Raw genomic sequence first — 13,539 nt, forward strand, 5'->3', positions numbered from 1 at the left:
ACAGAGGGTACCATAATGTAGTGTGTAGCACAGGGGATCACCTTCACTACAGTAGCAATCTCAATAGGGCTTATTTTAGGGATAGGTCTTATTATCGGGGAAACACGGTAGCTATTATTATTCATATATTTTGGAGACAATGAGACCAACTGAGGGAGGATTGAGATGACAGCAGACCCACTACACAATTAGAACCATTCAACCAATAAATACACATTTATTAAGTGCCTGTTTTGTGGCAGCAGCATCCTAAACACTGAGAATGGAGAGAAAAAGAAAAAAGCAAGCTTGTGGCCTCAAAGAGCTTCCATTTTAAGCTATCAGACTCCATTTTTTTACCTTGATTTGAGGTTTGCCTATATCATTGGTTATCATCCCTTTCCTTAGCTGAGAAAATTCAGATTGATGGTTGATTCTTCCCTAGAGTGGATGTTCATCTTAAAGAATGCTAGGAAGATTAAGGACTCAACAGATTAGCTAATGAACCTTCTGTGAGAAGTTCAGCTAAATGGATTTCATTTCAGGAATAACCAAGCTAACTAATTTGACTTGCAGATTAGCAGATACAACTCTAAGATGCCTGGGGAAGAGTGAAATGTTTGTCTCCTTTTACAATGTCCTGGAAATTAGGGTTAGAGTCGAAGGCTTCACCCTAACTCTAACCCTAATTCTGAGGCTCCCCTGGAAGTGTCAGGAGGCTCCAGGTTATTCTCTCAAAATAATGAATTAAGAGTTCCAAATTTTTTGGAAAAGTAGAGAGGAAAGTTTTTTTGGTTTGTGTCTTAGCAATTTGTCCCTATTACTTTGGGGTTTTTTATTAGTTTTTGTTTCCATGTACATTTTGTTAGTGATAATGGAGGTTGGGGCAACTAGGTGGCATAATGGATAGAGCAGTGGGCTTCGAGTCGGGAAGATTCATCTTCCTGAGTTCAAATCTGCCCTCAAACACTTAACTAGCTGTGTGACCCTGGGCAAGTTATTTAATTCTGTCTTAGGTTCCTCATCTGTAAAATAAGCTAGAGAAGGAAATGGCAAACCAGTATAGTATCTTTGCCAAGAAAACCCTAAATGGGATCACAAAGAGTGGTCCACAACTCAACAATGGAGATTAGATTGGACCATTTGACAAAAAGTGGAACTGACTAGGCAGGAACTTATTGGGACAAGGTGGGAGAAGTACACAGTACTCCATTTTGGGACAAAGCAAATTGTTTACTTTGGATGGCTTTTTTTACTGAATAATTTAAAATAAATAATGGCAGGTGCCTTTCTAAGGACTCAAAATACCAATTAATCCAACAATAAGAAATCTGGGGTACCTTCTGTGTGCCCAGCCCTATACTATGCCTTGGATGACACACAAGAAAAGAAAACTTAGACCTCAAAAAGTCTTAGAATCATAGGTGTTACCTTAGTACAGTAGAGAGAGAGCCCTGGGAAAGAATCTAGCTTCTGACATACACAACTTCGTGACCCAAGCCAAGTCACTGAACTCATCTGAACCTCTGTTTACTCATCCACAAAAAAGAAATAACTATACCTATCATGCCTAAGTTGTTAGGTCAAAAAATATAGCGTACTAATGTAGTTTGCAAAATTCAAAAGTTCTATGTCAACACTTTGAGAGGAGACACACTTGCTTCTAGATTCTCCAGGGAAATAAAAGAGAACAAAAACTTTGGGAAGAGGTGAAATGTAAGTGGATTTGAACCCTGGGTTACAGAAGAGCAAGTTATTATTATCGTGGATTTCAGAGCCAGCTAATAATTTTGGCATCCAGAGCAAGCTCCACAAAATGAGCCTGGGCAAACATCATCAAGGAGACACTAGAATCAACTCTTTTTTTAAAGCAAATTTTCAGTTGAGGGAGGAAGAGAGACTCCAGACTTCAAGGAAGCAATGGGGTCAGGGGCAGGGGAATAAGTGTTCCTTACAATGACACCATGAAATAAGTACATGAGTTATTATCCCTATTTTACAGACAAGTGCTCTGACTGAGATTCAGCAGGGATAAGTGATTTCACCAGGTCACACAAGGGTTAAGAATCAAGCCCAAATCTCTGACTCTAAATCAAGCACTCTTTCCCATTACACCACGCTGAGAGTAAGACTGGACAGAGGAAAGTTGATTCCTGTGCTGCTTCTCACCTAAAGCATCATCCTGTTTGAAGTGTCATGGTATAGTGAAAAAAGCCCTGAACTGAGTCCAACCCAGGACTCTACCATTTACTTGTTCAGTGGTCTTCAATCATGTCCAACTCTCCATGATCCCATTTAAAATTTCCTTAGCAGAGATGTTTGCCATTTTCTTCTCCAGCTTGTTTTGCTGATAAGAAAGAGAAGCAAACAGGGATTAAGTGACTCATCCAAGATAACACAGCTGGAAGTGTCTGAGGCCAGATTTGAACTCAGGAAGATGAGTTCCTGACTGTAGGCCCAGCACTCCATGCACTGTGGTGCCACCTAGCTGCCATTTACTACCCATTTGAAACAAAATAGGTGAGTTACTTTCCCTTTCTTGGCCTGTTTTCATTTAAGTAAAACTGAGCTGTTTAAAAGAGAGGATTCTAAGGGCTCTTCTACCTCTAAATTCCATGATGCTCAGGTTTGAAGTGGTTTCCCAGTCAACTTGACCTACGTATTTTAACTTCCTACTTGTCAGAAGATGATTACTCATCTGGTGGGGGAACCCCAGCTCAGACCACCACCACTCCCTCCCAAGGTGCCACATCCATAACTGCAGACACAGGTTCTAGCCCCAACACAGACTTGAAAAGAAAAATACTGCAGCCCTGGGTGACTCCATTCCTTTTGTTTTGTCTCCAGAGCCAGCAATTTCGGCTGCTTTGGTAGCTGGTGAGGAATGGTATTTTAAATGTTTTGACATTTTAAATGTGTGTTGGATACATTAGTTCTGTTTAAATTACACTCTGGCTATGGTGACTCATATGGAGTTGATTTCGTATCACGGGGCTGCCGACACCATCAACCATTATGTCATGACAGGGGGCCCAGCATTAGCCCCTGATCCCCAGGGAAAATTGGTTCCAGGCATTCATTGCACAGTCCATCCATCCCTTCTCCTGGGTCCCACAACCTCAGAGACCTGCAGGAAGCCTTCTGAAAATAGAACTGTCACATAGAAGGGGGGAGTTGCAGTAAAGGAGATAAGGTCCCACAGAGATTTCAGTTCAATTGTCTCTTAGCTCCAAAGGAATGGTTTAATCACTGCACAAGGATTGTAAGGGGAAGAAAATAAATTATACCTATCCAAGGTCACTTTGGGGCTGGAACCTATTGCATCCAAATGTGCCCTTCTAAATACATTGCTTCAGTGAGAATAGGAAACAGGCTAATACTAGCACTACCTAATTTGGACTAATTGCAGGGAAAGTCCATGTGAAGAAGTGAAGTCTGAATTGCACAGTCTTTGTAAAGAAATAGTTTTGTTGCTTTCAAATACTAGGCTGCACAATTTTTTGATTGTGTTTTGGTTTCTTTTGTTGTTGTTGTTGCTGCCCAAGATAAGTTCTTGGGGCACCTCCTTTAGTGAATAGATATAAAGGGTTTCGAATGCCTAAAAAAGTTTGCAATGCCTTATCAAGTGTTGAATGAATTACTGAGAGGAGCCTGTGAACAGAAATAAGCAAAATTATGAGATAGGAAAAGATCATAGCTAAGGGAGAAAGAAGGAATGGGGAAGGGGGAAGATCAGAGAAAGCTTCATGAATGTATGTAGGTGGGTGCTTCAAATATTTTTGAAACCATTGTGTTTTCTGAAAGAATTTAAAATGCTCTTCTTGGTGTCAGTTTGCTCCACTGATTTACTTAGAAAGTGATTTTTAACCATTCAAAAATAAACCTATTGAATGCAGATCAAAACATACTTTTTCTTTACATGATTTTTCTTGTTTTTATTTATTTTTTTTGTCTGTTTTCTTTCACATGACTAATATGGAAATGTTTAGCCTCACTGTATGTATATAACCTGTATCAAATTGCTTGCCTTCTCAATGAGAAGGGAAGGGAGGAGCAAGAGAGGGAAAGAATTTGGCACTCAGAATTTTAAAACCAATGTTAAGGTTGTTTTTACATGTAATTGGGAGGAAAGTATCAATTTTTTTAAAGTAAACCTAATTTGAGTCCAAATTTCTAATTATTGCAATCCACATTAAGGAAATGGTCCTGTACCTTTATTAGTCACTTAAAACCTCTATAATTACCCACCATTTCAGATGATTTTATTGGGAAACATACATAAAGCTATACAAGATAGAATTCCTGCCTTCAAGGAGTTTACATTCCAAAGAATAGACACATATGAAACAAAGATTCAATTAAGACCTCTCAGAACAGTCTTTGTTGGGCTACTTCATCTTTTCCTAAAATTAGAGTAATTACACCATTAGAGGAGACCTTAGAGATCATCTAGTGCTCAACCTACATCATGTAGACAGAGCTCGTCAATATCCTTAGTAAGTGATAATCCAACTTTAATTTGAAAATCTCCTAGATTAGGAAACTTCCCAAGGGAACCTCTTCCATTCTTAGCTCCTTAGAAATTCTTCCCTATACTAAGCTAAAATCTATGTCTTTTTAATGCCTGCCTAAGATTCCTAGTTCTATCCTCTATGACTTAGTTAAGTTTAAACTTTCCTTATGTTTCATAGATTTCAGATGATCCAGACCTGAAATCACCTAGTGCAGACCCTTCACTTTACAGAGGAAGAAGTTGTTCAGCTATTTAAATCATGTCCTACTCTTCATGACCCCTTTTGGGGTTTTCTTGGCAAAGATCTTGGAGTGATTTGCCATTTCCTTCTCTAGCTCATTTTACAGCTGAGGAAACTGAGGCAAACAAGATTAATTGACTTACCCAAGACCAGGGCTAGTAAGCATCTGAGGCTGGATTTGAACTCAGGTTTTCCTAACCCTAGGTTGGGTCCTCTATCCACTGTAATGCCTATCTGCCCAACATTTCAAATATTTACAGGCAACTACTATATCCACAATCATACCCACTCAAGTCTTCTCCTCTAAGCATGGTGTTTGGTACATAGCAAGTGTTTAAGAAATGCTTCTTAATTTATTCTCCAGGTCAAATATTCCCAGGTCCTTCAAACATGTGCTAGGGTTTTAAGTGTCCTCAGAATGTTGATCACTTTCCTCTGAATATGTTCTAGCTTATAATTGCCCTTCCTGAAGTCTAGCATCTAGAACTACATACAATCCTGCAGCCATAATTGACCCAGCATACACTACACATATAATAAAACTATAATCTTGTGGTTCTGGATACAATGGTTTTATTAAAGTTGGTTTTTTGGCCCATCATGTTGCACTATTGACTTATATTGCAAAAAGCTTTCAGATGTTTTTTTATATGAACCATTGGCCATTCTTTCACTTCCAGCACTCATGTAGTTGATATTTTGAACCCAAGTGTAGGATTTTACATTTATCTCCTTTAAATCTCATCTTACTAGATTTGGGCCATTATTTTAGCATGTCAAGACCTTTTTGGATATTGATATGCCACACTGTCAACTCATATTGACCTTGCAGTTCATCAAAACAATTAAAATGACAAACTCAATAATAAGTTTTGTTCCCTCCTCTTGGAGCCTCTGAACAGAAAGAATTGCGGTGAATCTAAATAATTCCATATTTGTCCTTCAGACTTGCAAATGTAAACCTTACAAGCGAATGTCTGAGTCCAAAGAAAATCAATTCCAGGAGGGGGAAGCCCTTGTTTTCTCCATACTCAATGTGGCACTACTAAGTTCAGACCAGAGCAACAGTAGAGAGAAATAAGCTCTAATCTGAGTTTGTATTCAGGGAAAATCACATAGGTGCAAACGTTCTCAAAGTGAATTTTATAAACCTAAAGCCCAAGCCACAGACTCCATGACTTCACATATTTTCTCCCAATATAGCGAGAAGCATTTAGATCTGAAATTCAAAGTACACGTTAAGAGCAATTCAGAAGACATAACAATTTAGCAACTTATTTTTTTCCCCGTCATGAGATTGCAAGCCATATGTACTTAGAAATAAGAAATGTCAAAATATTTTAGGAAGAAAAAAGTCTTTTTAAAAAATCAAAGGAAAGTTATAAAGCCACTTAAAGCCATTATCCACCTGCCTGGGGGAAAATATGTTAATATTTATTGAGGGCCAGTTGTGTGGGAGGTTTAGGAGAGAATAGTAATTTTATTAATGATACTTCTTTCAATATCTGTGAAGTTTTCTTTCTTTCTCTCTCTTTTTCTCTCTCTCTCTTTCTCTCTCTCTGTCTCTTTCTTCCTTTCTTTCTTCCTTTCTTCCTTTCTTTCTTTCTTTCTTCCTTTCTTTCTTTCTTTCTTCCTCTTTCTTTCTTTTCTACATTCATTCATTCAATGGATTATTTAATCCCATTGTGTGCCCAGGATAGTACAAGCCTCTGCAGGGGTAGGAATGTACAACTGAATTGAATTGTTGAGAGGGTATGCACATACCGGACAAAAAATGAATTAACAACCCCATGTTAGCAAATGCCACATGCCAAATTAAACAGTGAACTACTCTAAGAGATCAGAGGAAGAAAAGAAAGAGTACTATCGAATCAGTGAGGACTCCACAGAGGAAGTAGGGCATGAGCTAGACTTTGAATGCTATATAAGATTAAGAGAGATAGAGGAGCAGTGGAGATTGACATGAACAAAGAAGTGGAAGTAATAATATATAAAGTGCATTAGTTCATTCAGTGAACAATAAGACCAATATGATTGAAATGGCCTTTATATTGCAGTTTATGTTGTAACAGTATAGGAGATGAAGAGGGGATATACTGACATGTGAAGCATTCTGGGGCCAAATTTGTAAGACTTTGACTTGCAGGCTAAGGAATATAGACCTTAATCTACAGACAGGGAAGAGTCACTGAAGATTTTTCAATAGGGAAGAATCATGAGATCACAGCTATAGAGGCAGAAGGGAACTCAAAGGCCATCTATTTCATATTCTTCATTTTGCAAATAATGCAATTGAGATTACACAGGTAAAGTAACTTGACCAAGGTCAAACAAGTTATAAGCATCAGAGATGAAATATATGTTTTGGAATTATTCTTCTGGAAGCTGCAGCACAGGGGACAAAGACTTGACTTTAGAGTCAGGAAGAGCTGAGTTCAAATCCTGATTCTGATACTTATTAACTATGTGACCACTGGCAAATCATTTAATTCCTCAATGCCCCCAAGTAACTCTCTATGACTATCATTATAAATTAGTTGAAGATCTGATCACCATCAGTGAAGAGTTTCCATAACAAAAGTTTCCTGAATTGGTGAAATAAAAAGTCTAGTTTCGTTTTAGAGGTTCACCTTCAAAAACAAACAAACCTAGTAATCTCTACACGATAGACTGGAGGAGAAAGAAACTGGAGATAGGAAAAAACATCAAAGAAGTTTCAACAATAGTCATGGTACAATGTAATCAGAACTTTGTAGAAGAGGATAAAATAAAGTACAATTATTCACTCTTCTTTTTCCTTCCACAGGTCAATGCGTTCATCTCCTTCCTATTCCCAATGGTGGTCATTTCAGTCCTGAATACCATCATTGCTGACCAGCTTACCATCATGTTCCACCAGGCAGCCCAGCAGAACCAGGTCTGCACAATTGGAGGGCAACAGACCATGCTCAGTATGTCCATAGAACCCAGCCGTGTCCAAGCTCTAAAGCATGGAGTTCGAGTCTTGCGTAAGTATCCATCTGTCCTCAGAGGAGGCAGAACAGTATATATTGAGAAGAGGTAAAAGAATCCAGGTAGTATTAGGGTAGCTGTTCTTTCAGAACCTATGAAAAAGGACAGCTCATTTCCAGTAACAGAGGGGTAAGTAGAACTTAGCAAAGTTCGTCAAAGACTTTAGCAACCTGTAGTCAATTTAATTCCATTGAACGAATATTTTTAGGTTCCCACCAATAAGAGCTGTGCTAGATGCTGAGAATACAAAGAGGGAAAAAAAGACAGGCCCACAAAGAACTTAAATTTTTACCTGGTGTGGGGGGTAAGGGGAGATAAAACATGTAAATGGGTAAATTAAAAGTATGTACAAAGTCATTGAAAATAATTTTAATAGAGAGAAAATGTTAGGGTTTTAAAAAGGCTTCCTGTGAGAAGAGAGGGTGCCATTGTGTAAGAGGAATAAGGAAGTATAGGGAATGTTGTATATAGAAACAGAGACTTTGACTAGAACCAAAATTATGTGAAGCAGAGTAAGAGGAAGCAAGACTGGAAAGATAATTAGGCCATTTGTGACCAGAATTAAAATGTGAATACCTAAAGACATGAGTGTGTGCATACACATGTGGTATTTGTATGTGTGTATACACACATACATGTGTGTATATATACATATATGTTTTTAAATATTTAAAACCAGCATTTATATAGTGCTTTAAGATTTAGAAAGTGTTTACAGATATCTCATTTGCTCTTCACAACAACCTTGGAAGGTCAATACTATTATTATAATACCCATTTTACAGATGAACAAACTGAGGTAGACAAAGGACAAATGACTTGCCTAGGGTTTTACAGTTTATGAGTATCTGGTGCTGGATTTGAACTAAGCTCTTCCTGCCTTTGGATCTAGCACATCATCCACTGTGCCACCTAGTGAGCTCACATCATATTACACATAAAATCCTGATGTCTTTCTCTTTTACATTGTTCAAGGATGGAAACATTGTGTGACTAACTTAAGGGGCCAAGGGTAGTGTGGTGTAATAGAAGGAACACCAGCCTGAGAGTCTGGAGCCCTGAGCTCTAATTCCAACTCTGCCAATGAATCATAGGGTTTAGATTTTGATCTTGAAGGGGAAAAGAGAGAAAATAAACATTTATTGAGTACCTACTGTGTGCCAGGCACTATGCTAAACTCTTTACAAATTATAATCTCATTTGATCTTCATAACAACCCTGGGAGGTCAGTGTTATTATTATCCCAATTATATGATTAAAGAAACTGAGACCAGGGCGGCTAGGCGGTGGAGTGAATAGAGCACCGGCCCTGGAGTCAGGAGGACCTGAGTTCAAATGCGGCCTCAGACACTTAACACAAAAACTAGCTATGTGACCCTGGGCAAGTCACTTAACCCCAATTGCCCTCCAAAAAGCAAAAAAACAAAAAAGAAACTGAGACCATCAGAGGTTAAATGATTTGTCCAGGCTCAACGCAGCTTGAAAGGGCCTGAGGCCATATTTAAACTCAGATCTTCCTGACTCCAAGTTCAGTGCTCTGTGAACTATGGTGCCACCTAGTTCCCCTAAGGGGCCTTAGGGAGCAAATTTTAACCCCTTTATTTTCTAGATGATAAAAGATGAGGTTCATAAAGGATAAGCGTCTTACCCAAGGTCACATAGGGAGTTACAAAAAGGAGTATGGTATATTGGAAAGTATATTGGATTTGTAGTCAAATGACCAAGATTCAAATTCTCACTCTACTTTGTTACCTGAGTATGGCTTCTTCCAGTTGAAACACTCTATGCTATGGCTTTTTTTCATTTTTCCATACGTGGATACTTCCTACCACCCCTTTCAGGTCCCTTTTTCCCTATATTGGTCTCCAAGTCTTAGGTCGTACCCTCCACCCCAAATCCCACATCTTATTTCTTAAAAAACCTTCTTCCCACTCAATCAAACAGCATATAAGTACCTACTATGTGCTGGAGAGACACAAAAATGGAAAGTCTCTGCCCTCAAGGAGCTTACAGCCTAATAGAGGAGTTGACATATATAATAATGTATATATGTGTATGAGACATATGTGTGTTTATATGTATGTATATAAGCATAAACAGAATATATGTAAAGTGAATACCAGGTAGTATGGGGAAGGATGAGCACTAGCAGCTGGAGATGATTGGGAAGGCTTCATGCAGGTGACACAAAGTGAGTTTCAAAGGAAAATGGAGATTCCAAGAAGCAGAGGTGAGCAGGGAGAATCCAGGCATGGGGTAACAACCAGTACAAAGGTCCCAACAAAGTTGTCCTCTTGGAAAGCATCCTAAAAATCTAATTCCTGCTAATGCATCAATGACTGGTAAAGGTTCAGGTATAACCCTCCTCTTTGAGGGTTCTTGCCTTCTAATAGAGAACTCTTAGAGATGAAAAACTTTTAAGATACAAAGGAATAAATCCTTAATGGTGGGAAAGGGGGGCAGAACCCTGGAAGCCTTCCTGTAAGCGTGGGGGCTCACAGCAGAGCAATCATACTCCATGACTGGTCATAGACCTTCTCTGAGTGGAGCTGAGGTGGTTTCAAAGTTTTGCTTAGATAAATTGGGACCATCTCCAGTTGTCCTGGTCTATATCTTACTACTGGGCCCAGATGACTCTGGAGGAGAATGTGAGACTGGTGACTTTGCACAGCCCTCCCTCACTTAAGTCCTATTCACTTGCAAGTCATGCCATCATCTTCCTGATGTCATGATCTTCTTCAAGAACAAAAGACAAGGGGCAGCCAGGTGGCTTAGCGGGTAAGAGCATCGGCTCCAGTGTCAGGATGACCTGGGGATCAAACCTGGGCTCAGATACTCAGCACCCCACCCAGAAATAACTGGCCATGTAACCTTGAGCAAGTTACTTAACCCCGATTGCTTTAAAAAAAAAAAAAAAAAAGAACAGAAGACAAACAACAATAACAAGATAAATTGTCTATTTCCTTTTTATGTTCTTTTTGTTTTTGCTTTTTGGAGGGGGAAAGGCAGGGCAATAAGGGCCAAGTGACTTGTCTAAGGTCACATGGCTAGTAAGTGTTAAGTTTCTGAGGCTGGATTTGAATTCAGGTCCTCCTGAATCCAGGACCAGTGCTCTATTCACTGTGCCACCTAACGGCCCTAAATTGCCTATATCTAGGGCTTAATTTTAAATTCCTCCATTTTCAACCAAATCATAGCTTATGAACAATGTCACTCACTGTCCAAGAGATTTACAGCATGCTTTAGAGGTTTTTCCCCTTCTTTCTTTCTTGGTTTTAAATGGAGATACTTCGACCTTACATAAGGAATATCACTAAGATTAATCACTATGGATACAGACAAACCTAGACTCAACTAGGCCAGGTAAAACAGAGAAGATCAACCATTCTCCAAAGCCACCCACTGGTTATCCTCTATTAAGCTGCTATCCCAAATTAATAATCAGGATGGATCATTTCAACCTTAGGTTTCGGGGTGCTAAAGATTAAGCCAGATTACTTTACAATAAAAGCAGTTTTCTCTAGGGTCAGTGCCTCACCCTCTCCATCACCAAATCCATTTCTCCATGGTGGCAGCCAACAAAAGGTTTGCAGGAGGTCAGGCTAGTTCCCAACCATGACATGAAAAAGGGTAGGTATGTGGCACAGACATCAAAAAAATCAAAACTCACACTCTGGTCCCCAAACCAGCCCACCTTGACTATCTTCTACAGCTCTCTTTAGTGATAATGATGGCTGAAATCATTCACCTTCTGATTGGCTCTTGGAGAAAAAAAAAATCAAAGGGAGATGGGCAAAAGGTCTCACATCTCACTGGTCTGGTCTAGACAAGATAGCTAATTTCTGGGAAATTTCATGCAGCTACAATACTTACAATCCATTTCAGGTAGACACTTTTAGATGATAAGGATTGTCTCTGCAAGCCTCTTCACCCGAGCTCAGTAATGACTTGAGCTCCAGGGAACCTGTGGAAAAAATCAAGAATACTGGTTTTGTTTCGTATGTTAAATGGTGCAGGACTCCAAGAGACTTAACAATCCATTCCAGCAGGCAGGGCTGAATGCTTGCAGTTTCTTCAGAATGGGAGGACACTAAGTGCAATTGCCAAAACTCCCTCAGCCCACTGATTGGAACTGGATAATGAGTGCCTGGTTTATCAGTGAAGGTTTAGCATTGAAGGTAATATGTTTTAGATACTCAGGAGCATCAGGAAGATTTATGGGGAAGGGGAAAGATGGTAATAATACCTAATATGCAGTGTTTAAACATTTGCAAAATACTTAACATTCTACCCTCACAACAACTATATGAGGAACATGCCATTTTTATCCCCGTTTTACAGTTGAAGAAATTGAGGCAAAGAGAGGTTAAGTAATTTGTCTAGATTCACATAACTAGTAGCTGTCTGAATCAGGATTCGAATCTGCTACACCATCTAGTTGCAGCAGTAAAAGCAGCAGCAAAGATTCTATGTGACTTGCCTCAGATTCACACTGGCTAGTAAGTGTCTGAGGCTGGATTTGAACTCTTGTTTTCTTCACTGTGGATCCAGCCCATCTACTTTGCTATCTAGCTGTTTGAACAGCCCCATGAGATAGGTATTGTAAGTATCACCTTTAGACAGATGAAGAAATTGAGGCTCAGAATAAGGCTCAGAAGAAACATGCCCAAGGTCACACCATTAGTAAATGAGAGAGCTAGAATTCAAACCTTCCCCAAAACTGTAAGATATTTTCTCCTACAAGAGGTATAAAATAGCCAAGATTTTGGCTATTTTGGCTATTCCCACACTCACAGTGGGAAAAGGGAACTGTGGTCCTGTAGCCACATCTGAAAATCCACATCAACAATCGACAGTGAGACTGACTTTCCAAGGAGATCCTTGGAGTAGCCAGATAATCAATCTAGTAGCTTATACTTCGAGACTTCTGTCCTCACAACATTCCTATTAGGGACATAGTGCAGGTGTTCTTACCCTTGTTTTCCAGAAAGGTAAAATGAGGCACAAGTAGTGAAATATTTACCCAAGGTCACATAGCTAGTATGTAACTGAGGCAGCCATCATATGAAGGTGCTCAGACTCCAGGCTCACGCTCTTTCCTCTCTGCCAGGCTTTTTCTGTTTGCAAGGACCTCACACATCTCACCTCTAGCATACCCTTAGAATTAAGAGCGAGCCTGTGGCATAGACAGTGTGGTTCAATCTGCTCCATCACTAAGTGACTTTGTGAAACTCAACCTCCACACCTTCATTTTAGTTTAAACACAAATATTTATTAAATCCCTCATATGTGAATGCACTGTTCTCAACACTAGGAAATGCAAAGATTAAACAAGATACTATCCCTACCTTGCAGCCTAGTGGGCAGCAAGGGGAGACTGGGATGAAAGGCAAATATACAAAATAACTAATTAATAATAAGCATATGAGAGACATCTATGACAGTAGATTCTTCCCAGGGTCATGTGAGAGCAGACATTGTGGTAGGTATGATGGGGAAAGTACTGGATTTGCAGTCTGAGAAATTGAGTTTCATTAATCTCCCTGATCCCTGAAGACATTGACAGATAATGAAAAATTTTACTTCAGTACAAGATTCAGTATTGAGGTGTAAGAGAAGGAAGGAAGGAAGGAACAAACGAAGGAACAAAGGAATGAAAGAGTGAAGGAACAAAGGAAGGAGTGAAGGAACAAAGGAACAAAAGGAGAGAGGGAGGGAAGAAAGGAAGGAGGGAAGGAGGGAAGGAGGGAGGGAAGGAAGGAAGGAAGGAAGGAAGGAAGGAAGGAAGGAAGGA

General features: G+C 39.5%; 1 protein-coding gene across 1 annotated transcript in view; it reads left to right on the top strand.

The window, feature by feature from the left end:
- Positions 1 to 13,539, top strand: part of NTSR1 (neurotensin receptor 1) — a 143,471-nt gene that overhangs the window by 93,779 nt on the left and 36,153 nt on the right. Inside the window, exon 2 of the mRNA XM_069072556.1 lies at positions 7,540 to 7,741. Coding sequence (XP_068928657.1) covers positions 7,540 to 7,741 — 202 coding nt within the window. The remainder of the gene's footprint in view (positions 1 to 7,539; positions 7,742 to 13,539) is intronic.

Source organism: Petaurus breviceps, unplaced genomic scaffold (assembly GCF_028583685.1).
Source record: "Petaurus breviceps papuanus isolate PSGF00001 unplaced genomic scaffold, PetGlider_PUasm1.0 90847, whole genome shotgun sequence".
In the NCBI taxonomy this organism is placed as follows: Eukaryota; Metazoa; Chordata; class Mammalia; order Diprotodontia; family Petauridae; genus Petaurus; species Petaurus breviceps.